Source organism: Salmo salar, chromosome ssa05 (genome assembly GCF_905237065.1).
Source record: "Salmo salar chromosome ssa05, Ssal_v3.1, whole genome shotgun sequence".
Classification (NCBI taxonomy): Eukaryota; Metazoa; Chordata; class Actinopteri; order Salmoniformes; family Salmonidae; genus Salmo; species Salmo salar.
Genome location: NC_059446.1, coordinates 3,235,557 through 3,263,432, shown reverse-complemented (window position 1 = coordinate 3,263,432; position 27,876 = coordinate 3,235,557). Strand labels below are relative to the sequence as shown.

The 27,876-nt window shown below is 47.6% G+C and overlaps 1 protein-coding gene across 1 annotated transcript in view; it reads right to left on the bottom strand.

Annotated features, from left to right (window-relative positions):
* Window positions 1-27,577, bottom strand: part of LOC106604117 (protein FAM193B) — a 30,734-nt gene extending 3,157 nt beyond the window's left edge. Inside the window, exons 1-10 of the mRNA XM_045717816.1 lie at window positions 27,264-27,577; window positions 23,466-23,744; window positions 19,095-19,281; window positions 18,334-18,546; window positions 17,001-17,577; window positions 14,890-15,079; window positions 5,919-6,155; window positions 5,314-5,496; window positions 902-2,294; window positions 302-377 (exon numbers count right to left, since the gene is read on the bottom strand). Of these exons, the coding sequence (XP_045573772.1) occupies window positions 302-377; window positions 902-2,294; window positions 5,314-5,496; window positions 5,919-6,155; window positions 14,890-15,079; window positions 17,001-17,577; window positions 18,334-18,546; window positions 19,095-19,281; window positions 23,466-23,744; window positions 27,264-27,419 (3,491 nt within the window). The 5' untranslated portion in view covers window positions 27,420-27,577. The remainder of the gene's footprint in view (window positions 1-301; window positions 378-901; window positions 2,295-5,313; window positions 5,497-5,918; window positions 6,156-14,889; window positions 15,080-17,000; window positions 17,578-18,333; window positions 18,547-19,094; window positions 19,282-23,465; window positions 23,745-27,263) is intronic.
* Between the last annotated feature and the right edge of the window lie 299 nt (window positions 27,578-27,876).

Below are 27,876 nucleotides of genomic sequence, written 5' to 3'. Positions count from 1 at the left end.
GGAGGAGAGAGAGAGATGGGAGGGAGAGAGAGAGATGGAAGGGAGAGAGAGAGATGGGAGGGAGAGAGAGAGATGGTAGGGAGAGAGAGAGATGGGAGGGAGAGAGAGAGAGAGAGAGAGAGACATATCACTATCTGGTTCAATGAACAGGAGGCTGGTGGTGTAAAAAAAAACAAAAAAAAAAACAACAAGGGCCAGTTTTCTAGACAAAGACCAAGTTTAGTCTTAGACTATGAATCTCTCGTCTGTTTGGTAAAGTGGCCCTAAATGTTTTTGGATTGTCACAGAGGCTGAGCGTTACCTTTTGAAGTATTCCACCTCACGATCAATCTCATCCATTTCTTTTGGGTCGACGTCTTTAGGGAGAAACACATCGTCTGGTGAAGAAAGAAACAGGACGGAAACATCACAACCAAAGAACGGTCAGATCTCTTTATCATTCACACATCTCCTCTCCTACAACATGTATAAACACAAGAGACAGTCACAACTAGAGCGTTATCTAAACTAACGTACCTGACACATCTCCTCTCCTACAACATGTATAAACACAAGAGACAGTCACAACTAGAGCGTTATCTAAACTAACGTACCTGACACATCTCCTCTCCTACAACATGTATAAACACAAGAGACAGTCACAACTAGAGCGTTATCTAAACTAACGTACCTGACACATCTCCTCTCCTACAACATGTATAAACACAAGAGACAGTCACAACTAGAGCGTTATCTAAACTAACGTACCTGACACATCTCCTCTCCTACAACATGTATAAACACAAGAGACAGTCACAACTAGAGCGTTATCTAAACTAACGTACCTGACACATCTCCTCTCCTACAACATGTATAAACACAAGAGACAGTCACAACTAGAGCGTTATCTAAACTAACGTACCGATGTTGCGGCTGGTTCTCTCCCCCTTGTTCTTGTTCTTCTTATTCTTCCCCTTGGGTTGTTGCTGCTGCTGCTGGGCTTGGTTGTGATTGGTTGAGGTGACAGAGTGACCTTTGGCCTCTTGCTCCTCCCCCTTCCCTCTTTGGGTGCTTGGAGCAGCCGCGCTACTCACTGTCCCGTTGGTAGCCTGCTGCCTGGTGGGCCTGGTCTCCTCTGCTCTCCTTGACCCGGTTCTCTGGCTCTCAGCTGAGTGAGGTGGTGGTTTGGAACCAGAACCAGCCTTAGAACCCACAGCATCAGAACTGTTGGATCCAGTTTTCTGAGATTCTGCAGCTGCTTTAGATCCGGGTCTGGTCTGGTTCTGTTCTGGAGGCAGCTGGTCCTGCCGTTGCTGCTGCTTCTTGCCCTTCTTCAGCTTGCCAGCCCCAGCATTAACCCCAGCCCCAGGAGTAGGGGTAGCAATGTTCCTGCCAGCCCCAGGAGTAGGGGTAGTAATATTCCTGCCAGCCCCAGCATTAACCCCAGGAGTAGGGGTAGTAATATTCCTGCCAGCCCCAGCATTAACCCCAGGAGTAGGGGTAGTAATATTCCTGCCAGCCCCAGCATTAACCCCAGGAGTAGGGGTAGTAATATTCCTGCCAGCCCCAGCATTAACCCCAGGAGTAGGGGTAGTAATATTCCTGCCAGCCCCAGCATTAACCCCAGGAGTAGGGGTAGTAATATTCCAGCCAGCCCCAGCATTAACCCCAGGAGTAGGGGTAGTAATATTCCTGCCAGCCCCAGCATTAACCCCAGGAGTAGGGGTAGTAATATTCCTGCCAGCCCCAGCATTAACCCCAGGAGTAGGGGTAGTAATATTCCTGCCAGCCCCAGCATTAACCCCAGCACCAGGAGCAGGGATAGTAATGATCCTGGGCTCCGCTGGGGTCTCATCTTTAGGCTTAGCCACCGTGGTGGAGGTCTGGGTCGAAGCAGGGGCCTGGTGTTTATTCTCAGGCCTAGCAGAAGGGCACCTCTCTGGGGAACGCACCCGGAGCAGCTTGGAGAGGCTGGGGGTGGTGTGGAGCCTCTGAACATCCTTCGCCCCAGTACCAGCCGTAGCCCATGGTCCCCCTACCCCAGGTACAGTAGCACAAGCCGGGGGTGAGATGGGGCCGATGGGGGAGTTGTCTCGGGGATGGGCCTCCTCCCAGCCGCTGACCAGGTCCAGATGGCTCTTGAAGGTACCCAGGGAGAGAGGGGCAAGGTCTAGGTCTATCTGCTGCAGGTCAGAGCAGGAAGAGCCGTTGAGGTGGGAGAGAAGATGGTTGCCTTCCAGAGTAGCAGCCTTTTTGGGGAAGTCATTCACATCCAGGTTGAGGTCGTACATGGAGAACGAGGCCCGGATAGAGTCCTGCAAGATCAAAAGATCAACGTTTTTATTTGAGAAAAGAGAAGAAAAGCGGCAATAAGTTTAATAAACCAACATTTAAAACCAACTAAACTGCCTTATATCAGGGGTTCAACTGTTTCTCAGATTGCAGGGAGTATACACTCTAGGAAACACTGATATTAACAGATTAAGGACCAATATAATGGACAGATTAAGGACCGGTTTCATGGACAGATTAAGGACCGGTTTCATGGACCGGTTTCTCCAAGACTATGCTTCATTTGTGTCTGAGAAACCACCCCTAAAAGACTAGATTATATTAATCAACTCCCTCAATACAATAGGCCCTGCCATAGACTAGTGTCCTGTCCCAGGGGGTGTCAAGCTGCCTCAATACAATAGGCCCTGCCATAGACTAGTGTCCTGTCCCAGGGGGTGTCAAGCTGCCTCAATACAATAGGCCCTGCCATAGACTAGTGTCCTGTCCCAGGGGGTGTCAAGCTCCCTCAATACAATAGGCTCTGCCATAGACTAGTGTCCTGTCCAGGGGGTGTCAAGCTGCCTCAATACAATAGGCCCTGCCATAGACTAGTGTCCTGTCCCAGGGGGTGTCAAGCTGCCTCAATACAATAGGCCCTGCCATAGACTAGTGTCCTGTCCCAGGGGGTGTCAAGCTGCCTCAATACAATAGGCTCTGCCATAGACTAGTGTCCTGTCCAGGGGGTGTCAAGCTGCCTCAATACAATAGGCCCTGCCATAGACTAGTGTCCTGTCCCAGGGGGTGTCAAACCGCCTCAATACAATAGGCTCTGCCATAGACTAGTGTCCTGTCCCAGGGGGTGTCAAACCACCTCAATACAATAGGCCCTGCCATAGACTAGTGTCCTGTCCCAGGGGGTGTCAAGCTGCCTCAATACAATAGGCCCTGCCATAGACTAGTGTCCTGTCCCAGGGGGTGTCAAGCTGCCTCAATACAATAGGCCCTGCCATAGACTAGTGTCCTGTCCCAGGGGGTGTCAAGCTCCTCAATACAATAGGCCCTGCCATAGACTAGTGTCCTGTCCCAGGGGGTGTCAAGCTGCCTCAATACAATAGGCCCTGCCATAGACTAGTGTCCTGTCCCAGGGGGTGTCAAGCTGCCTCAATACAATAGGCCCTGCCATAGACTAGTGTCCTGTCCCAGGGGGTGTCAAGCTGCCTCAATACAATAGGCCCTGCCATAGACTAGTGTCCTGTCCCAGGGGGTGTCAAACCACCTCAATACAATAGGCCCTGCCATAGACTAGTGTCCTGTCCCAGGGGGTGTCAAGCCGCCTCAATACAATAGGCCCTGCCATAGACTAGTGTCCTGTCCCAGGGGGTGTCAAGCTGCCTCAATACAATAGGCCCTGCCATAGACTAGTGTCCTGTCCCAGCGGGTGTCAAACCGCCTCAATACAATAGGCCCTGCCATAGACTAGTGTCCTGTCCCAGGGGGTGTCAAGCTGCCTCAATACAATAGGCCCTGCCATAGACTAGTGTCCTGTCCAGGGGGTGTCAAGCTGCCTCAATACAATAGGCCCTGCCATAGACTAGTGTCCTGTCCCAGGGGGTGTCAAACCACCTCAATACAATAGGCCCTGCCATAGACTAGTGTCCTGTCCCAGGGGGTGTCAAACCACCTCAATACAATAGGCCCTGCCATAGACTAGTGTCCTGTCCCAGGGGGTGTCAAGCTGCCTCAATACAATAGGCCCTGCCATAGACTAGTGTCCTGTCCCAGGGGGTGTCAAGCTGCCTCAATACAATAGGCCCTGCCATAGACTAGTGTCCTGTCCCAGGGGGTGTCAAACCACCTCAATACAATAGGCCCTGCCATAGACTAGTGATAACTACATGTTATCAGTGGGCTCATTATGATCGGTTACATTTTTCGCCTAATTCCCTTTTAACCGTTTAGTTTTTCCAAGGTTCAGATTTTTCCAGGTTTTAGTCCCTCAAAAAAAAAAATTCACACTTTCTTTATAGAAAAAAAATACCAAATTGGATGTTCTAAATCCACAAGGATACTGAAAACAACAGCAGGAGACCACTGAGGAATCAACCACATTTCTTTTATTTTTGGTGTGATTGCAGAGTTTGCTAAACAAATCACCACAGGATTGATGCAAATAATCACGGTATCATTCTGCCAGGTAGGCCGTAGACGACGTTGTAGTTAACATTTCATTAATTGAGAAGGTTTCTTGGGAAAGGCTTTCCATCTACCAGAAGATGGTAAATTATTAGCATCATCGCTAACGGCTACACAAAATGGTAGAAAAACAGACAGGGGCATTTCCTGTGTTGCCTCTTCAGAAAGTTGAAGGACAATACACATCACTGATGAATTTTGTCCATGTATTATCGTAATCTTGGGTAAATTAATACATTTTCTAATAAATTCAATACATTTATACTGAACGAAAATATAAAAAAAATGCAACATGCAACAATTTCAAAGATTTTACTGAGTTATAGTTCATATTATGAAATCAGTCAATTGAAATAAATTCATTAGACCCAAATCTATGGATTTCATTTGACTGGGCAGGGGCGCAGCCATGGGTGAGGGTGGGTGGGCCGAGCCCCCCCCCAACTTGGGAGCCAGGCCAAACCATTGAGGAGCCAGGCCCAGCTAATCAGAATAAGTTTTTCCCCAACAAAAAGGCTTTATTAGACAGAAATGCTCCTCAGCTTCATCAACATTGTAGAGAATTTGTGTGTATGGAACATTTCTGGGATCTTTTATTTCAGCTCATGAAACATGGAACCAACACTTTACATGTTGATATTTTTGTTCAGTGTAGTTGATTTCCTACTAAATTCAATAGATGTTTTTGTTGTTGAATTCCTTCCGCTTTCCGGATATTATAATGCCCTACATATGGACAATGATCATATTAGTCCCAGATGGCACCCTATTCCCTATATAGTGCATTAGTTTTGCCCATGGGGTCCTGGTTAAAAGTAGCGCACTATTTAGGGAATAGGGAGCCATTTGGGACGCAGCTATCCTTACCTTGATGGTGTTCTTGATCTCCTCTAGCCGAGAAGTCAGGAAGGAGTTGACCCTCTCTAGTTCCAGCTGGGGCCACTCCAGCAGCCGACTAGCCTCCGGGCCTTCACCGTACTCCCCGTCCACATCTTCCTCCTCCTCCTCTCTCCTCCTCCTGGCTGAGGTGGTCTGGGTCCTCACTGGGCTCTGGAGGGGTGGAGGGGGGGTCGCTACCAGCTCCCTCACCATCACCACTACCCGCCTGGGTCTGCTTCTCCTGAGGTGGGGAGAGACAGCTAGATGGTTAGACAGGAGGCCGTCACTGTAAATAAGAATTTGTTCTTAACTGACTTGCCTCGTTAAATCAAGGTTAAACAAAAATTTAATTAGACAGACAGACTGTCTCACTACACAAAACAGGAGATAGACTACTAGTGTCCTGTCCAGGGGGTGTCCTGGTACATCAAGCTGCCTCACGGTACAGAAACATTCGATTACTACAAATATTACGCCCTATTTACACAAATACATATATATATGTTTTGAACAAACACCAAAACACAAATACTTTTAAGATGTATTAACTGATCTGTATTGCTGAGTATTCCCACCATGTCATTTGACATCACCTTCTTCTTCTGTTTATGGCGTGCCCGCTTGGCAGCCTTAGCGCTGTTGGCTGGTTTGTGCTCTGAGGAGTTGATGAAGTCCAACAGCTCGTCCACATCTCGGTTGTCGATGGAGGTGGACACAGTCGGGTCGGAGTCCCGTCTCTGGGGAAGACACTCCTCCTTACGACGCGTCAGGCGGGTCCGGAGCTTCTCACGGATCTCTGTGTAGTTACGGCTGGTCGGAGCCGCCGGGGGCTGGGGGGAGGAGAGGACATGATCAGAGGAGAGATTATCCTTCTTTAATAGGATGCGTTTAAATTTCAAATGACTTGCTGCCTTCCTTTGCCCTTGTTCACTCCCCCTTGAGTGACAGTAACAGAAACCAGCCATCTCAGATTTAGGGGGAAGGACGGCAGAATGGAGGGAGCATCTTTGTGGGTTGAAACACAGCCACAATCTGATTTAGCTTTTTGTTGTTGTATGTTTATTGGCTAGAAAGAGACCAAGATGAAAGGTAGGAGAGGTATGAATGTGCTGAAATAGCTGCGAGTCGGATTCTAACCCATGCTGGCAGCGGTATATCGTACATATGGTCCACATGGCTGCAGCTTAGACTGCTAGACCAACCCCTGGTCACCGGATTTCACATTTCATTATCCTTTATAATAACTAGGCAAGTCAGTTAAGAACAAATTCTTATTTACAATGACAGGCCTAGGAACAGTGGGTTATAACGGCCTTGTTCAGGGGCAGAACGACAGATTTTTTTTACCTTGTCAGCTCAGGGATTCGATCCAGCAACCTTTCGGTTACTGGCCCAACTCACTAACCACTAGGCTACCCTGCCGCCCCGACCAAATGGGTTTACATTTTGCCCCAACGTGAACAATGTGACCAAGTGAAAAGGTCTTCATAAATGCTATTACAATTACAATCCATTACTAAAGAGACATACCACATTGTGACATAAGAATTCACAGTAGCAGCAGTCAAATTACTTTTGTCAATCAATGTTTATATTGTTCGTGCTTTTAAATGCTATTTCAATCAATGACTAAGTGTGCCATATTATACATTAGGGCTGAGAATTGCCAGGGACCTCACGATATCCTGATTGTATATGTATTGCGATTAGAAACTACGATTTTTTTTATGCGATTCAATGTTCCAAAACGGGTTGACTAATTATTGGGAAAAAAAAATGTAAACTAAAATCTTGTTTTTTTGGTGGAAAATTAGCGAGTTAGTTAGTAATGTTGTAGTATAAAGTTGTCATTGACAAATCAACAATATACAAGGGGTCGGATTTTCATTTTGGTCGACCAGTAGCCATAAGCGGAGAGGTAACGTTCCGATATTTCTTGATTAGTTGGTAGGACCATTAGCTGGTCAAAATGAAAAGTGATCCCAAATACATTAACAGTATTGCAATAGTACTGAATTATTTTAGATTTTCAGGTAGCAAAGTAATGAATATCCGATTCTAAAACTTGCTGTCATTATCTGTCATTGTGAGCCGCGTCCCATTTCTTGCAGGCGCTGGCCCACTTGTCTTCGCTCCCTTCCTGGATGGGAAAAAGCAACACCAATCTACTGTATTTAGTCTCCGACGGGGGGGTGTGAACGAGTGGACGAGAAGGGACTGATTTATTCCTCAGTTAGTCATCAATCACGTTGAAGCTGACTTCGCCAGATAAATAGCCATGTTGCTTGTTGTTTTGATTTAGCTAGCTAGTTGTCATTACTTTGAGCAATCGTCTTTCACCTCATCTCTCGCATCCATGATGAGAGCATCTTCGACGAGGAACAAGCAAGGTATGTTACGGTAGTTAAGTACACTCCATATAAAATGCTCAAATGCATCTGTGGAGGGGTTGCTTATATTGGCCAAACTAGAGGAACACTGAAACTTTGCATCGCAGAAGATATAAAAACCACAGACTACGCTATTGCGCACCACTGTAGATGCCAACCATAGCTCACCTTCCACCCTGCGCTTCATCACCACTGTAGATGCCAACCATAGCTCACCTTCCACCCTGCGCTTCATCACCACTGTAGATGCCAACCATAGCTCACCTTCCACCCTGCGCTTCATCACCACTGTAGATGCCAACCATAGCTCACCTTCCACCCTGCGCTTCGTCACCACTGTAGATGCCAACCATAGTTCACCTTCCACCCTGCGCTTCGTCACCACTGTAGATGCCAACCACAGCTCACCTTCCACCCTGCGCTTCGTCACCACTGTAGATGCCAACCATAGCTCACCTTCCACCCTGCGCTTCGTCACCACTGTAGATGCCAACCATAGCTCACCTTCCACCCTGCGCTTCGTCACCACTGTAGATGCCAACCATAGTTCACCTTCCACCCTGCGCTTCGTCACCACTGTAGATGCCAACCACAGCTCACCTTCCACCCTGCGCTTCGTCACCACTGTAGATGCCAACCATAGCTCACCTTCCACCCTGCGCTTCGTCACCACTGTAGATGCCAACCATAGCTCACCTTCCACCCTGCGCTCGTCACCACTGTAGATGCCAACCATAGTTCACCTTCCACCCTGCGCTTCGTCACCACTGTAGATGCCAACCACAGCTCACCTTCCACCCTGCGCCCGTAACCACTGTAGATGCCAACCATAGCTCACCTTCCACCCTGCGCTTCGTCACCACTGTAGATGCCAACCATAGCTCACCTTCCACCCTGCGCTTCGTCACCACTGTAGATGCCAACCACAGCTCACCTTCCACCCTGCGCTTCGTCACCACTGTAGATGCCAACCATAGCTCACCTTCCACCCTGCGCTTCGTCACCACTGTAGATGCCAACCATAGCTCACCTTCCACCCTGCGCTCGTCACCACTGTAGATGCCAACCATAGTTCACCTTCCACCCTGCGCCCGTCACCACTGTAGATGCCAACCACAGCTCACCTTCCACCCTGCGCCCGTAACCACTGTAGATGCCAACCATAGCTCACCTTCCACCCTGCGCTTCGTCACCACTGTAGATGCCAACCATAGCTCACCTTCCACCCTGCGCTTCGTCACCACTGTAGATGCCAACCATAGCTCACCTTCCACCCTGCGCTTCGTCACCACTGTAGATGCCAACCACAGCTCACCTTCCACCCTGCGCTTCGTAACCACTGTAGATGCCAACCATAGCTCACCTTCCACCCTGCGCTTCGTCACCACTGTAGATGCCAACCATAGCTCACCTTCCACCCTGCGCTTCGTCACCACTGTAGATGCCAACCATAGCTCACCTTCCACCCTGCGCTCCGTCACCACTGTAGATGCCAACCACAGCTCACCTTCCACCCTGCGCTTCGTAACCACTGTAGATGCCAACCATAGCTCACCTTCCACCCTGCGCCGTCACCACTGTAGATGCCAACCACAGCTCACCTTCCACCCTGCGCTCGTAACCACTGTAGATGCCAACCATAGCTCACCTTCCACCCTGCGCTTCGTCACCACTGTAGATGCCAACCATAGCTCACCTTCCACCCTGCGCTTCGTCACCACTGTAGATGCCAACCACAGCTCACCTTCCACCCTGCGCTTCGTAACCACTGTAGATGCCAACCATAGCTCACCTTCCACCCTGCGCTTCGTCACCACTGTAGATGCCAACCATAGCTCACCTTCCACCCTGCGCTTCGTCACCACTGTAGATGCCAACCATAGCTCACCTTCCACCCTGCGCTTCGTAACCACTGTAGATGCCAACCACAGCTCACCTTCCACCCTGCGCCCGTAACCACTGTAGATGCCAACCATAGCTCACCTTCCACCCTGCGCCGTCACCACTGTAGATGCCAACCATAGCTCACCTTCCACCCTGCGCTTCGTCACCACTGTAGATGCCAACCATAGCTCACCTTCCACCCTGCGCTTCGTAACCACTGAAAGATGTCCACATTTCACCAAGTAGAGAGAACATTGTAGTAAACTAAAACAGAGGGATTTTAGCTCTGCTGTCTTTTTTGGGGGGTGAGTGCTCCAACTCATTTCTACCTCGAATTAGTCCTTTTGGGAGTTTTTCTTGGTAAGCCCCGTCACACAATACATTAGTTAAACTAAATCTGGCCTCCACTACCTACCTGCCTGTACTTTGTTGTCTCCTCACCCCTCCTGTATTTAACGTGTCGGGGGGCTAGGGTCAGTCTGTTATATCTGGAGTATTTCTCCTGTCTTATCCGGTGTCCTGTGTGAATTTAAGTATGCTCTCTCTCTTTCTCTCTTTCTCTCTTTCTCTCTTTCTTTCTTTCTTTCTTTCTTTCTTTCTTTCTTTCTTTCTTTCTTTCTTTCTTTCTTTCTTTCTCTCTCTCTCTCAGAGGACCTGAGCCCTAGGACCATGCCTCAGGACTACCTGGCATGATGACTCCTTGTCCCCAGCCCGCCTGCCGTCCCCAGTCCGCCTGCCGTCCCCAGTCCGCCTGCCGTCCCCAGTCCGCCTGCCGCCTGCTGTCCCCAGTCCGCCTGCCGCCTGCTGTCCCCAGTCCGCCTGCTGTCCCCAGTCCGCCTGCTGTCCCCAGTCCGCCTGCTGTCCCCAGTCCGCCTGCTGTCCCCAGTCCACCTGGCTGTGCTGCTGATCCAGTTTATTATTATCTGACCCTGCTGGTCATTAATGAACATTTGAACATCTTGACCATGTTCTGTTATAATCTCCACCCGGCACAGCCAGAAGAGGACTGGCCACCCCTCATAGCCTGGTTCCTCTCTAGGTTTCTTCCTAAGCTTTTGGCCTTTCTAGGGAGTTTTTCCTAGCCACCCATCATAGCCTGGTTCCTCTCTAGGTTTCTTCCTAGGATCCTGACTTTCTAGGGAGTTTTTCCTAGCCACCGTGCTTCTACACCTGCATTGCTTGCTGTTTTGGGGGTTTTAGGCTGGGTTTCTGTACAGCACTTTAAGACATCAGCTGATGTAAGAAGGGCTGTATAAATACATTTGATTTTGTTCAGGCTGAAACCCCTGTTGCAGGAATGACAGTGTTATTGAAGAGAAGTTTAAAGACAAGCAGCTATAGCTAAACGTTAGCCTAAATGCTTCACTGCCTATTTCACCAGACGTGGTATTCTTCATCCCTGTATCCCACAAAACAAATGAGCTAGCTAACAAGGTCATGTTAATTCATTGAGGGTGAGAGACAGATACGAAGAGGAAGTGAATCCCTTCGTGTGTGTTTGTGTGTGAAAACATTTTTTTTTTGGTCTCTGTGACAATTTACTTTATTGTAGAGCCAAATAAATAAAAGTGATAAAGTGCTGAAACATGTTTCTTTTCTCCCTCAGGGTTAGATGGTGAAGGGAAACGGGCAGGCTCATGGATCTGGTGTCCAGCACTGGATCCAAGATGGCCGTCACCATGCCCTCAGGGTTAGATGGTGAAGGGAAATGGGCAGGCTCATGGATCTGGTGTCCAGCACTGGATCCAAGATGGCCGTCACCATGCCCTCAGGGTTAGATGGTGAAGGGAAATGGGCAGGCTCATGGATCTGGTGTCCAGCACTGGATCCAAGATGGCCGTCACCATGGATCCCTCAGCTAAGGTAAGAGCGATGATCTAGTAGTTTGTGTGTGTGTGTGTGTTAGTGATCTCCGTGTTCGTTTGTCAAAGAGTGTTAAATTAATTCATATCAATATGAATTAAATCCTCATTTCCCCACTGCCAGCCGGGCCATCAACAACACACGACCCATATATATATATATATATATATATATATATATATATATATATATATATATATATCTTTAAGGATTTGTTGTTGACGGTTCATAAATCGCACTGAAATTTATTATTTTGGCTCCAATTCAAATACAGAGCATTTGGAAAGTATTCAGACCCCTTGACTTTTTCCACATTTTGTTACGTTACAGCCTTATTCTAAAATGGATTTAAATAGTTGTTTTCCCTCATCAATCTACACTAACAATTACCCATAATGACAAAGCGAAAACAAGTTTGTAGAAATGTTTGCAAATAAATAAAACTTCACTGAAATGTAACATTTACATAAGTATTCAGACCCTTTACTCAGCACTTTGTTGAAGCACCTTCGGCAGTGATTACAGCCTCGAGTCTTCTTGGGTATGACGCTACAAGCTTGGCACACCTGTATTTGGGGAGTTTCTCCCATTCTTCTCTGCAGATCCTCTCAAGCTCTGTCAGGTTGGATGGGGAGCATCGCTGCACAGCTATTTTCAGGTCTCTCCAGAGATGTTTGATCGGGTAAAAGTCCAGGCTCTGTCTGGGCCACTCAAGGACACAGTCCTTTAGGTGCCTTTTGGCAAACTCCAAGCGGGCTGTCATGTGCCTTTTACTGAGGCGTGGCTTCCGTCTGGCCGCTCTACCATAAAGGCCTGATTGGTGGAGTGCTGCAGAGATGGTTGTCCTTCTGGAAGGTTCTCCCATCTCCACAGAGGAACTCTGGAGCTCTGTCAGAGGGACCATAGGGTTCTTGGTCACCTTCCTGACCAAGGCCTTTCTACCCTGATTGCTCAGTTTGGCCGGGCGGCCAGCTCTAGGAAGAGTCTTGGTGGTTCCAAACTTCTTCCATTTAAGAATGATGGCCCACCCAATCTACCTACCTCATCCCCATATTGTTTTTATTTACTTTGCTGCTCTTTTGCACACCAGTATTTCTACTTGCTCATCATCATCTGCTCATCATCATCTGCTCATCTATCACTCCAGTGTTAATCTGCTAAATTGTAATTACTTCGCTACTATGGCCTATTTATTGCCTTACCTCCTCACGCCATTTGCACACACTGTATATAGACTTCCTTTTTTTCTATTGTGTTATTGACTGTACGCTTGTTTATTCCATGTGTAACTCTGTGTTGTTGTTTCTGTCGCACTGCTTTGCTTTATCTTGGCCAGGTCGCAGTTGTAAATGAGAACTTGTTCTCAACTGGCCGACCTGGTTAAATAAAGGTGAAATAAAATTTAAAAAAAAATAAAAAAATGGAGGCCACTGTGTTCTTGTGGACCTTCAATGCTGCAGAAATGTTTTGGTACCCTTCCCCAACACAATCCTGTCTCGGTCCCTTTCCAAATCATGTCCAATCAATTGAATTGACCACAGGTGGACTCCAATCAAGTTGTAGAAACATCTCAAGGATGATCAATGGAAACAGGATGCACCTGAGCTCAATTTAGAGTCTCATTGCAAAGGGTCTGAATACTTATGTAAATAAGGTATTTTTTTTTATATACATTTGCAAAAAAATTCTAAAAACCTGTTTTCACTTCATCCTTATGGGGTAGTGTGTGTAGATTGAGGGGGACGACGATATAATCCCTTTTAGAACAAGGTTGTAACAAACAAAAAAAGTCAAGGGGTCTGAATTATTTTCCGAATTCTCTGTATTATTTTATTATTATTACTATTATTATTATACAGTATAATCATTTGTTCTAGTATTGATTATTTAAAGCAAACAATACCAGCAGTCGCGCTACACGTATCTGATGCAGAATAACGAGAGCCAAGCGAGGAAAAATACTGAGGTTTTGGTGCACCGACGTGTAGCTGTATAATACGGAGCGAGGTGTAGCTGTATAATACGGAGCGAGGTGTAGCTGTATGATACGGAGCGAGGTGTAGCTGTATGATACGGAGCGAGGTGTAGCTGTATGATACGGAGCGAGGTGTAGCTGTATAATACGGAGCGAGGTGTAGCTGTATGATATGGAGCGAGGTGTAGCTGTATGATACGGAGCGAGGTGTAGCTGTATAATACGGAGCGAGGTGTAGCTGTATGATACGGAGCGAGGTGTAGCTGTATGATACGGAGCGAGGTGTAGCTGTATGATACGGAGCGAGGTGTAGCTGTATGATACGGAGCGAGGTGTAGCTGTATGATACGGAGCGAGGTGTAGCTGTATGATACGGAGCGAGGTGTAGCTGTATAATACGGAGCGAGGTGTAGCTGTATAATACGGAGCGAGGTGTAGCTGTATGATACGGAGCGAGGTGTAGCTGTATAATACGGAGCGAGGTGTAGCTGTATAATACGGAGCGAGGTGTAGCTGTATGATACGGAGCGAGGTGTAGCTGTATGATACGGAGCGACGTGTAGCTGTATGATACGGAGCGAGGTGTAGCTGTATGATACGGAGCGAGGTGTAGCTGTATAATACGGAGCGAGGTGTAGCTGTATAATACGGAGCGAGGTGTAGCTGTATGATACGGAGCGAGGTGTAGCTGTATAATACGGAGCGAGGTGTAGCTGTATAATACGGAGCGAGGTGTAGCTGTATAATACGGAGCGAGGTGTAGCTGTATAATACGGAGCGAGGTGTAGCTGTATAATACGGAGCGAGGTGTAGCTGTATGATACGGAGCGAGGTGTAGCTGTATGATACGGAGCGAGGTGTAGCTGTATAATACGGAGCGAGGTGTAGCTGTATGATATGGAGCGAGGTGTAGCTGTATGATACGGAGCGAGGTGTAGCTGTATGATACGGAGCGAGGTGTAGCTGTATGATACGGAGCGAGGTGTAGCTGTATGATATGGAGCGAGGTGTAGCTGTATGATACGGAGCGAGGTGTAGCTGTATGATACGGAGCGAGGTGTAGCTGTATGATACGGAGCGAGGTGTAGCTGTATAATACGGAGCGAGGTGTAGCTGTATGATACGGAGCGAGGTGTAGCTGTATAATACGGAGCGAGGTGTAGCTGTATGATACGGAGCGAGGTGTAGCTGTATAATACGGAGCGAGGTGTAGCTGTATGATACGGAGCGAGGTGTAGCTGTATAATATGGAGCGAGGTGTAGCTGTATGATACGGAGCGAGGTGTAGCTGTATGATACGGAGCGAGGTGTAAGCTGTATAATACGGAGCGAGGTGTAAGCTGTATGATATGGAGCGAGGTGTAGCTGTATAATACGGAGCGAGGTGTAAGCTGTATGATATGGCTGATATGTAGCTGTATGTATTTTTCCTCCCATCACTACTATACATACCGCGTTGTGTCCGAAGAACTCACAGTAGCAGCAGTCACAGTACTTCCCGTCCTTCTGGTTGTTTGAGGAGGAAGCACAGGAGCTCCTCTCAGAACTCGAGTCCTCGTCCTCCCCCTCCTCCAGCTCCGAAGGGGGGTGACACAACCCCCCTGCCCCGTTAGACAGCTTATGTCCTTTACACGCCTGGTCCCTGGAGCATGGACACAGGATACAGAGAGGCAGACAGACAGACGGACCATGCTAAGTGAGGTGACATTTTTAATTCAGCAGTGATGACAGGTAGAACCACGACCATGTCTTAGCTCTAGATTCTAGAGCAGCAGCGATATTTCATCCTTTATTGGTCATTAAAAAAAAACAGCCTCCATATACAGTTTACTTCCATTCATTTTTTCCCCAAAATGGTACCGGGGGACATTCAGAGGGCACAGAAATCGACTCTAAGGTGTAAAACAGCATGATCATTACACAGGTGCACCTTGTGCTGGGGGACACTAAAAAGGCCACTCTGAAATGTCCAGTTTTGTCTCACAACGCCACAGATGTCTCATGTTTAGAGGGAGCAGTGCAATTGGCACGCCGACTGCAGGAATGTCCACCAGAGCTGTTGCCAGAGAATTTATGTTAATTACTCTATCATAAAATGTTATTTTAGAGAATTTGGCAGTGTGTCCAACCTGCCTCACAACCTCAGACCACGTACGTGTAACCACGCCAGCCCAGGACCTCCACATCCAGCTTCTTCACCGGCAGGATTATCTAAGGAGTATTTCTGTCTGTAATAAAGCCCTTTTGTGGGGAAAAACTAATTCTGATTGGCTGGGCCTGGATCCCCAGTGGGTGGGCCTATGCCCTCCCATGGCTGAGCCCCTGCCCAGTCATGTGAAATCCATAAATTAGGTCCTAATGAATTTATTTCAATTGACTAATTTACTTCAAACTGTAACCCAGTAAAATCTTTGAAATTGTTGCATTTATATTTTTATTCAGTATATATCATTATACTAGGCAAGCTGTCTATTACTGCACATTCCATGAAAACATCACCCTACCGACGGAACCCCGCTACCGTAGAAACATCAACCTACCGACGGAACCCCACCCTACCGACGGAACCCCGCTACCGTAGAAACATCAACCTACCGACGGAATCCCGCTACCGTAGAAACATCAACCTACCGACAGAACCCCACCCTACCGACGGAACCCCGCTACCGTAGAAACATCAACCTACCGACGGAATCCCGCTACCGTAGAAACATCAACCTACCGACGGAACCCCGCTACCGTAGAAACATCACCCTACCGACGGAACCCCGCTACCGTAGAAACATCAACCTACCGACAGAACCCCACCCTACCGACGGAACCCCGCTACCGTAGAAACATCAACCTACCGACGGAATCCCGCTACCGTAGAAACATCAACCTACCGACGGAACCCCGCTACCGTAGAAACATCAACCTACCGACGGAATCCCGCTACCGTAGAAACATCAACCTACCGACGGAATCCCGCTACCGTAGAAACATCAACCTACCGACGGAACCCCGCTACCGTAGAAACATCACCCTACCGACGGAACCCCGCTACCGTAGAAACATCAACCTACCGACAGAACCCCACCCTACCGACGGAACCCCGCTACCGTAGAAACATCAACCTACCGACGGAACCCCGCTACCGTAGAAACATCAACCTACCGACGGAACCCCGCTACCGTAGAAACATCACCCTACCGACGGAACCCCGCTACCGTAGAAACATCAACCTACCGACAGAACCCCACCCTACCGACGGAACCCCGCTACCGTAGAAACATCAACCTACCGACGGAACCCCGCTACCGTAGAAACATCAACCTACCCACGGAACCCCGCTACCGTAGAAACATCAACCTACCGACGGAATCCCGCTACCGTAGAAACATCAACCTACCCACGGAACCCCGCTACCGTAGAAACATCAACCTACCGACGGAACCCCGCTACCGTAGAAACATCAACCTACCGACGGAATCCCGCTACCGTAGAAACATCACACTACCGACGGAACCCCGCTACCGTAGAAACATCACCCTACCAGTGAAACTATCTACCAAACTACCAACCTGCAGGCGCCAGCGGTCAGGTGTTGCCCAGCGGTCAGGTGTTGCCCAGCGGTCAGGTGTTGCCCAGCGGTCAGGTGTTGCCCAGCGGTCAGGTGTTGCCCAGCGGTCAGGTGTTGCCCAGCGGTCAGGTGTTGCCCAGCGGTCAGGTGTTGCCCAGCGGTCAGGTGTCCCACGTTAGAAGAGGGCAGCGCCCCTCCACTGTGGCCGTTGCAGGGGTGGTTACAGCCCATCACGGAGGGGCCCAGTTTGCTGTGCTGACCGTTCACAGGAGGAATGTGTGAGTTCTTACATGCCAAGGGCTTATGGGGGGCTGCTGTCGGGCAGTCAGGGCCACCCAGGGCCCCCAGCTTGGCCCCTGCCGCAGGAACGTGGAGGTTTGGTACCAGCGGAGAGAAGGGAGCGTGAGCAGCTAGACCGGGAGAGGAGGATGATGTGACATGTCCGTGCTGCTGCCCCCCAGAGCTCTGCTTGAGGGGCAGGAGAGAGGAATGCTGAGAGGAGGAGAGGCCAGTGGGGCTGTTGGGGGGGACAGACAGGTCTGAGTGTTGGTGGTGGTCGCTGGGGTGGAATGCTTCGCCTGGAGGAGAGACAAACGTGTTGAGTGGAATATTGGACAAACATAGTTGTGATTCCCGGTGGATACAGATGTCTGCACCTCTCTAGGAGGTGTAATCTATGGACCATATCTCTGCTTCTCTCTAGGAGGTGTAATCTATGGGCCATATCTCTGCTTCTCTCTAGGAGGTGTAATCTATGGGCCATATCTCTGCTTCTCTCTAGGAGGTGTAATCTATGGGCCATATCTCTGCTTCTCTCTAGGTATAATCTATGGGCCATATCTCTGCTTCTCTCTAGAGCTGTAATCTATGGGCCATATCTCTGCTTCTCTCTAGGAGGTGTAATCTATGGGCCATATCTCTGCTTCTCTCTAGAGCTGTAATCTATGGGCCATATCTCTGCTTCTCTCTAGGAGGTGTAATCTATGGGCCATATCTCTGCTTCTCTCTAGGTATAATCTATGGGCCATATCTCTGCTTCTCTCTAGAGCTGTAATCTATGGGCCATATCTCTGCTTCTCTCTAGGAGGTGTAATCTATGGGCCATATCTCTGCTTCTCTCTAGAGCTGTAATCTATGGGCCATATCTCTGCTTCTCTCTAGGAGTGTAATCTATGGGCACAATCCTTCCCTGAGATCTGTGTGTGTATATGCATTAATAATGCGCTATTGTCAACAGGACATGTGAACAGTAATTCAGGTTAGTTGCCGGTATGTCTTGAATTCTCTGTGTCGTAAAAAAGGTTGCGAGATAAAAATAAAAAAAGAGATCTCACCAGGTGGAGCTGGTCGTCGGCACATGGTCTTGAAGTGCTTTGGGGTGGTCTTACAGAGGTCCCCGGAGGTAGAGAGCGGGTTCCCGGGGGACGAACCACTGGAATTCTGGGAAGGGTGACTGTAGGGGCACACTTTGGCCCCAGGTGTTTTAGCAGATTTCCCAGGAGCCTCGTGAGAGACTCGCTTCTCGTGACACGCTGGTCCCCCTGTTCCTATTGGACCAGAGGAGGAAGGAAGGATAATGAAAAGGAGGAAGATGAACGTTTAAACATCTTGACTATGTTCTGTTATAATCTCCACCCGGCACAGCCAGAAGAGGACTGGCCACCCCTCATAGCCTGGTTCCTCTCTAGGTTTCTTCCTAGGTTTTGGCCTTTCTAGGGAGTTTAATCCTAGCCACCGTGCTTCTACACCTGCATTGCTTGCTGTTTGGGGTTTTAGGCTGGATTTCTATTCAGCACTTTGAGATATCAGCTGATGTAAGAAGGGCTGTATAAATACATTTGATCGATTGATTGATTGAAGAAAGTTTTACTCAGAGGAGTAACAGGTTGTGCTTCTGTTTCAAGGTAGCCAGTGGATACACACTGGAGTACAGTTTTCTCCATTTTGTCAGTGTAAATGTCTGCAAATGTTACAATTCTGTTAAAAGTAAATGAACTGAAAACATGACAAATAATGAATGTCTACAGTAGTTTGTATCTGTTTACGACTTAACCTTGAGAGACCCGAGCAGAGAGAGAGAGAGAGGTGTGTTTACCTTGCTGTGCGTGCGAGGCAGTGCTGTGATTGCAGTGGATCCCTCCGTTGCTGTGAGCCGAGTTCCAGAGACCAGAAAGTTTGTGGGCTGAGAGGAAGGAAGATGGGTCCCAGTCTATGGAGCTCTGCTCTGGATAACCATTCCCACAACTCTGAGCCTTACACGACGATGAGTGGGACAACGGAACCTGTGGGGGAGGAGAGAGAGAGAGAGAGAGAGAAGATGCATGGTTGATTAGGTATAGCCTTTCTTTCCCCACTAACATTTGATGCTGTAGATAGAGCAGAAATGGAAGAAGACACAACGCTATTGATTTACATTAACTGGAGCTGTCTGATTGGTCCCTGGGAGAGGAAGAGAAACGAGATATGTTAGTTCATTTGCATTATTTATGTCTGTTTACACTACCGTTCAAAAGTTTGGGGTCACTCAGAACTGTTGTTCTCATTAAAGAAACAATAAAACTGGCCTTCTTTAGTCTAGTTGAGTATCTGGAGCATCAGCATTTGTGGGTTCGATTACAGGCTCAAAATGACCAGAAACAAAGACTTTTCTTCTGAAACTCGTCAGTCTATTCTTGTTCTGAGAAATGAAGGCTGTTCCATGTGAGAAATTGCCAAGAAACTGGAGATCTGGTACAACACTGTGTACTATTCCCTTCATAGAACAGCGCAAACTGGTCTAACCAGAATAGAAAGAGGAGTGGGAGGCCCCGGTGCACAACTGAGCAAGAGGACAAGTACATTAGAGTGTCTAGTTTGAGAAACAGATGCCACACAAGTCCTCAACTGGCAGCTTCATTAAATAGTACCCGCAAAACTTAGTCTCAACGTCAACAGTGAAGAGTCGACTCCAGCATTCTGGCTTTCTAGGCAGAGTTGCAATAGAAAAAGCCGTATCTCAGACTGGCCAATAAAAAGAAAAGATTAAGATGGGCAAAAGAACACAGACACTGGACAGAGGAACTCTGCCTAGAAGGCCAGCATCCCGGAGTCGCCTCTTCACTGTTGACGTTGAGCCCCACAGTTTATATAACACTACTGAGCCCCACAGTTTATATAACACTACTGAGCCCCACAGTTTATATAACACTACTGAGCCCCACAGTTTATATAACACTACTGAGCCCCACAGTTTATATAACACTACTGAGCCCCACAGTTTATATAACACTACTGAGCCCCACAGTTTATATAACACTACTGAGCCCCACAGTTTATATAACACTACTGAGCCCCACAGTTTATATAACACTACTGAGCCCCACAGTTTATATAACACTACTGAGCCCCACAGTTTATATAACACTACTGAGCCCCACAGTTTATATAACACTACTGAGCCCCACAGTTTATATAACACTACTGAGCCCCACAGTTTATACAACACTACTGAGCCCCACAGTTTATACAACACTACTGAGCCCCACAGTTTATACAACACTACTGAGCCCCACAGTTTATATAACACTACTGAGCCCCACAGTTTATATAACACTACTGAGCCCCACAGTTTATATAACACTACTGAGCCCCACAGTTTATATAACACTACTGAGCCCCACAGTTTATATAACACTACTGAGCCCCACAGTTTATATAACACTACTGAGCCCCACAGTTTATATAACACTACTGAGCCCCACAGTTTATATAACACTACTGAGCCCCACAGTTTATATAACACTACTGAGCCCCACAGTTTATATAACACTACTGAGCCCCACAGTTTATATAACACTACTGAGCCCCACAGTTTATATAACACTACTGAGCCCCACAGTTTATATAACACTACTGAGCCCCACAGTTTATATAACACTACTGAGCCCCACAGTTTATATAACACTACTGAGCCCCACAGTTTATATAACACTACTGAGCCCCACAGTTTATATAACACTACTGAGCCCCACAGTTTATATAACACTACTGAGCCCCACAGTTTATATAACACTACTGAGCCCCACAGTTTATATAACACTACTGAGCCCCACAGTTTATATAACACTACTGAGCCCCCACAGTTTATATAACACTACTGAGCCCCACAGTTTATATAACACTACTGAGCCCCACAGTTTATATAACACTACTGAGCCCCACAGTTTATATAACACTACTGAGCCCCACAGTTTATATAACACTACTGAGCCCCACAGTTTATATAACACTACTGAGCCCCACAGTTTATATAACACTACTGAGCCCCACAGTTTATATAACACTACTGAGCCCCACAGTTTATATAACACTACTGAGCCCCACAGTTTATATAACACTACTGAGCCCCACAGTTTATATAACACTACTGAGCCCCACAGTTTATATAACACTACTGAGCCCCACAGTTTATATAACACTACTGAGCCCCACAGTTTATATAACACTACTGAGCCCCAGTTTATATAACACTACTGAGCCCCACAGTTTATATAACACTACTGAGCCCCACAGTTTATATAACACTACTGAGCCCCAGTTTATATAACACTACTGAGCCCCACAGTTTATATAACACTACTGAGCCCCACAGTTTATATAACACTACTGAGCCCCACAGTTTATATAACACTACTGAGCCCCACAGTTTATATAACACTACTGAGCCCCACAGTTTATATAACACTACTGAGCCCCACCGTTGTTTTTAATATAATCCCATTTGAACTAGTAATACTACCAGTGTGATAGCTGTAGTCATTCATTGTCCCATTAACAATCACTCATATTAGCATTTACATACATTTTTACATTTTAGTCATTTAGCAGACGCTCTTATCCAGAGCGACTTACAGTAGTGAAATGCATACATTTCATAAATTTAATTTTAAAAAAATGTGTCTGTGCTGGCCCCCCTGTGGGAATTGAACCCACAACCCTGGCGTTGCAAACACCATGCTCTACCAACTGAGATACAGGGAAGCAAACTTAGCAAACTTATTTCATTTAAAAAAAAATAATAAAAAAAGTTTACATTTCTCTAGTATAGAGCTACTTAACATAACGAACAATATCAGCTTAACGCCTCTGATAAGTGATCGGTTGGTGTCCATCATTTAAGGTTTGTCACCCTCTACTCAAACCCTATGGGCCGTTCTGTCACTGACAACACTAGTTATTTACCTTACCTTGAGCACAGAGCAATCTCCTCGATTTGTATCGCATTTAAGATACAGACATAAAAAAACACCTCGAGACGAATAGTATATTTTCTCCAGAATCCACATGAATAAGACTAGCTCTGCTTGTGACGAGAGAAGGCCAAGTCTGACAGAGAACAAACAGCTTTAGAAGAGGAGACTAATCTCATGTCAGGATGCTTAGATGTGGTATTCATTTAGTCATGCAGAGTGGAGCCACGGGATAACAGTCCTAAAGCTGCCTGTCTCCATCGCCACCAAATCCAGTGCCTTTCAGCTTGTTGGCGTATAAGGTGACCAAACATACACACTATTGTAATGGTTATTTTTTTTTTTTTTTTAAGTCCTTCAGGGGAAAAAAGCAATTTCCATAAACACAACCCATCGGTAGCAAGCTGTAACATGGGTAATGTAAAACGTAACTGTATAATAGTGCTAATACTAGGCTTGATGTGCGTGCATGGTCTTGTTATATACAGGCGTCTCCTCACCTCCCCTTTCTCCTCTCACTCGCCTAACTCTTCCACTCCCCTACTTTCCCCCCCTCCTACCAGCTCAGTCTCCCCCCCCCACTTTCCCCCCCTCCTACCAGCTCAGTCTCCCCCCCTCCTACCAGCTCAGTCTCCCCCCCCACTTTCCCCCCCTCCTACCAGCTCAGTCTTCCCCCCCCACTTTCCCCCCCTCCTACCAGCTCAGTCTCCCCCCCCACTTTCCCCCCCTCCTACCAGCTCAGTCTCCCCCCCCACTTTCCCCCCCTCCTACCAGCTCAGTCTCCCCCCCCACTTTCCCCCCCTCCTACCAGCTCAGTCTCCCCCCCCCACTTTCCCCCCCTCCTACCAGCTCAGTCTCCCCCCCACTTTCCCCCCCTCCTACCAGCTCAGTCTCCCCATCTCCTAACAGCTCAGTCTCTCCCCCCCCCCCTCTCCCTTCTCCTTCCGGTGAAGGTGTCTCCTGGGCGCTCATTCTCTCCTCATCTTCCACCCTCTCCCCATACCACCTCCTCTCCTCTTCCTCCTCCTCTCCCCTTCCTCCTCCCTACCTCCTCCTCCTCTCCCCTCCCCTTCTTACCGGTACAGGCGTTTCCTGGGCGCTCATTCTCTCCTCATCTTCCACCCTCTCCCCATACCACCTCCTCTCCCCTTCCTCCTCCCTACCTCCTCTCCCCTTCCTCTCCCCATACCACCTCCTCTCCTCTTCCTCCACCCTACCTCCTCCTCTCCCCTTCTTACCGCTACAGGCGTTTCCTGGGTGCTCTGTCTCTCCTCTTCCTCAACACTCTTCCGACAGCTCTGGCAGATCCAGAGCGGCACCTCTCCCAGTAGAGACTGGCTCAGCGAAGGCACGGTGTCGGACAGCTTCTGGCCCGGCACCTCTCGGAGCAGGGCCTGGGACAGGGCTGGGACAGCGTCAGCTAGCTTCGCCTCGTGGCCCCCAGGCAGACCGTTGGCAGAGCTTGCACCCCAGTCCTTAAACTCACGGTGACACAGGAGACAGCAGGTGTGCCTCGGCTGGGGGAGAGCAACAGAGAGGTGAGCCAGTGACATTAGGAATGCAGCGGAGAGGAGGTGGTGAAGGACAGGAGAGGAAGAGAGAAGGGGAAGAGAAGAGAGGGTTGGAGAGGAGGCTGGGGGAGAGCAACAGAGAGGTGAGCCAGTGACATTAGGAATGCAGCGGAGAGGAGGAGGTGAAGGACAGGAGAGGAAGAGAGAAGGGGAAGAGAAGAGAGGGTTGGAGAGGAGGCTGGGGGAGAGCAACAGAGAGGTGAGCCAGTGACATTAGGAATGCAGCGGAGAGGGGGTGGTGAAGGACAGGAGAGGAAGAGAGAAGGGGAAGAGAAGAGAGGGTTGGAGAGGAGGCTAGGGGAGAGAGAGGTGAGCCAGTGATATTAGGAATGCAGCGGAGAGGAGGAGAGAAAGAAAGGTCAATCATTTAGGTGAAGGACAGGAGAGGAAGAGAGAAGGGGAAGAGAAGAGAGGGTTGGAGAGGAGGATGGGGGAGAGGAGAATGTATTTGATCAATAAGATTAGGTGTGGGGGGGGGAAAGGACGGGATCTTAGGAGAGGTGGATGTCAGTGAGATGGACATGGAGCATGATGAAGTTGCCCCCTGGACACTGATCTAAGGTCAGGTTTTTAATAACAGACTAGAATTTCACGAGTAAGATCTGACTATGTTGACAACAATCACAACATCTGTTTTGCAAAGAGGAAGTAAAAGTTGGCCATGGAAGCAGCTTGGCAAGTTTGTAGTGATTTAACGTGGCCCAGGCATCCACACTAGCTAGTAGTCCGCTGGTAAAGTAAGCTTTGTTGACCACAAAACCCCATACACCTACAAGGGCGTCCATGTAAATGTTTAGGTAACAACTTGGACTCATGCATATGACACTTCAGAGTAGAAATGTGCGCAGAGAAAGTGTACGCGAATACAACAGATGCTGATCACACATGCAAAGTGCAAACATAACAAAGCAAGCCATGCATAAACGTTAAAACCATTTACACCTAGCCAGATCAATACCATTGTGATGTAGTCTGTTAGCCAACTAGCTAGAACATGTAGTTACCACACAGGTGCACATAAACATTATGTACTAGCTACTAAGTGCGATTAAATGTAAGCAAACTTGCAATACCACCGCGAGCAAGGAGCTAACAAGCTAGATACAAATTAGATGGCAACATTTTACGACTTGTCCGTGGCAGGCGCTTATAACAATGTCATTCTTGCGGATGACACTTAACTACTACCAGCAAATACAGACTGGATGTCGTTAGTTACTGTAGCTAGCCTAGTTGGCTAAATGCAGACTGGATGTCGTTAGTTACTGTAGCTAGCCTAGTTGGCTAAATGTAGACTGGATGTCGTTAGTTACTGTAGCTAGCCTATTTGGCTAAATGCAGACTGGATGTCCTTAGTTACTGTACCTAGCCTATTTGGCTAAATGCAGACTGGATGTCGTTAGTTACTGTAGCTAGCCTAGTTGGCTAAATGCAGACTGGATGTCGTTAGTTACTGTAGCTAGCCTAGTTGGCTAAATGCAGACTGGATGTCGTTAGTTACTGTAGCTAGCCTAGTTGGCTAAATGCAGACTGGATGTCGTTAGTTACTGTAGCTAGCCTAGTTGGCTAAATGCAGACTGGATGTCGTTAGTTACAGTAGCTAGCCTATTTAGCTAAATGCAGACTGGATGTCGTTAGTTACTGTAGCTAGCCTATTTGGCTAAATGCAGACGATGTCGTTAGTTACAGTAGCTAGCCTAGTTGGCTAAATGCAGACTGGATGTCGTTAGTTACAGTAGCTAGCCTAGTTGGCTAAATGCAGACTGGATGTCGTTAGTTACAGTAGCTAGCCTATTTGGCTAAATGCAGACTGGATGTCATTAGTTACTGTAGCTAGCCTAGTTGGCTAAATGCAGACTGGATGTCGTTAATTACTGTAGCTAGCCTAGTTGGCTAAATGCAGACTGGATGTCGTTAGTTACAGTAGCTAGCCTAGTTGGCTAAATGCAGACTGGATGTCATTAGTTACAGTAGCTAGCCTATTTGGCTAAATACAGACTGGATGTCGTTAGTTACTGTAGCTAGCCTGGTTGGCTAAATGCAGACTGGACGTCGTTAGTTACTGTAGCTAGCCTGGTTGGCTAAATGCAGACTGGACGTCGTTAGTTACTGTAGCTAGCCTAGTTGGCTAAATGCAGACTGGACGTCGTTAGTTACAGTAGCTAGCCTAGTTGGCTAAATGCAGACTGGACGTCGTTAGTTACAGTAGCTAGCCTATTTGGCTAAATGCAGACTGGACGTCGTTAGTTACTGTAGCTAGCCTAGTTGGCTAAATGCAGACTGGACGTCGTTAGTTACTGTAGCTAGCCTAGTTGGCTAAATGCAGACTGGACGTCGTTAGTTACAGTAGCTAGCCTAGTTGGCTAAATGCAGACTGGATGTCGTTAGTTACAGTAGCTAGCCTAGTTGGCTAAATGCAGACTGGATATCGTTAGTTACAGTAGCTAGCCTAGTTGGCTAAATGCAGACTGGATGTCGTTAGTTACTGTAGCTAGCCTAGTTGGCTAAATGCAGACTGGATGTCGTTAGTTACTGTAACTAGCCTAGTTGGCTAAATGCAGACTGGATGTCGTTAGTTACAGTAGCTAGCCTAGTTGGCTAAATGCAGACTGGATGTCGTTAGTTACAGTAGCTAGCCTAGTTGGCTAAATGCAGACTGGATGTCGTTAGTTACTGTAGTTAGCCTAGTTGGCTAAATGCAGACTGGATGTCGTTAGTTACTGTAGCTAGCCTAGTTGGCTAAATGCAGACTGGATGTCGTTAGTTACTGTAGCTAGCCTAGTTGGCTAAATGCAGAATGGATGTCGTTAGTTACAGTAGCTAGCCTAGTTGGCTAAATGCAGACTGGATGTCGTTAGTTACAGTAGCTAGCCTAGTTGGCTAAATGCAGACTGGATGTCGTTAGTTACAGTAGCTAGCCTAGTTGGCTAAATGCAGACTGGATGTCGTTAGTTACAGTAGCTAGCCTAGTTGGCTAAATGCAGACTGGATGTCGTTAGTTACAGTAGCTAGCCTAGTTGGCTAAATGCAGACTGGATGTCGTTAGTTACAGTAGCTAGCCTAGTTGGCTAAATGCAGACTGGATGTCGTTAGTTACAGTAGCTAGCCTAGTTGGCTAAATGCAGACTGGATGTCGTTAGTTACAGTAGCTAGCCTAGTTGGTTAAAATTGATGCGAATGGGTCTTTATTGTCGACTTGCTTAATTTACAACGCTGGCTAAATGTTAATGATGTATTATGCTAGTGGAGCTAGCTATCATTCCGCCCCGATCAGAAATAGTAAAGTAACAAAAATACAAAACCTGGAGCCCTAGCTAGTTATGCAACTTAGCTAGAATTCCCCCAATCAACCACCTAAAACCCCAAGAAATGAGCAGAAATACAGGATGGCTCTAACTGATTGGTAGGTTAGCTAACCTGTTAACTAGCCCGCTAGTAGTTTTCGCTGCTTGCTAGGCTAGTTACCTGATTCGCCCTGGCCGCCAGTCTATCCAGCCCTGCATCTCCGCCACCACCGCCAGCTGTATCTCCGGGAGAGACGGGGCTCTTCGATATGCTCTGTTGTCCGGGCACCAGCTCCTTGCTTCCGACTCCTTGCTGTTTGCTTTTCTTCCTCGCCATCACGCAGGTGTCGGATATATATCCTTTGGCCAAGGTTGCACCAGTTTAGAGATGTTTAAAAGCACGGTTTCGATTCTTCTAGGATCACAAATGTTCCCTATCTTCTCCAGTCAAGACAACAGTCAATATGGCGGAGCGCTGCCACACTCTGGGGGTTCATAGGTCAAAGATAGTGCTGGCAAAATGGCTTCACCGTGATGAAGCTAAGCAGTAGCCATGTTGAGTGAGGGCAACCGTTCCAGGTTAGTCACACAGTATATAATATGTTGTACAAAATCTCTGGTTACAGGCCACAAATTAGTGCATTTATTGGCATAATGAATCTATCAATGATGGGCTACCACATCATTCAACGTCATGTTATTAGACAGGTATTATATGACTTGAAATTATATGTCTAAGATATCTAAATGTTGTCTAATATATACATGTAAACTGGAAAATAACAATTCAGATT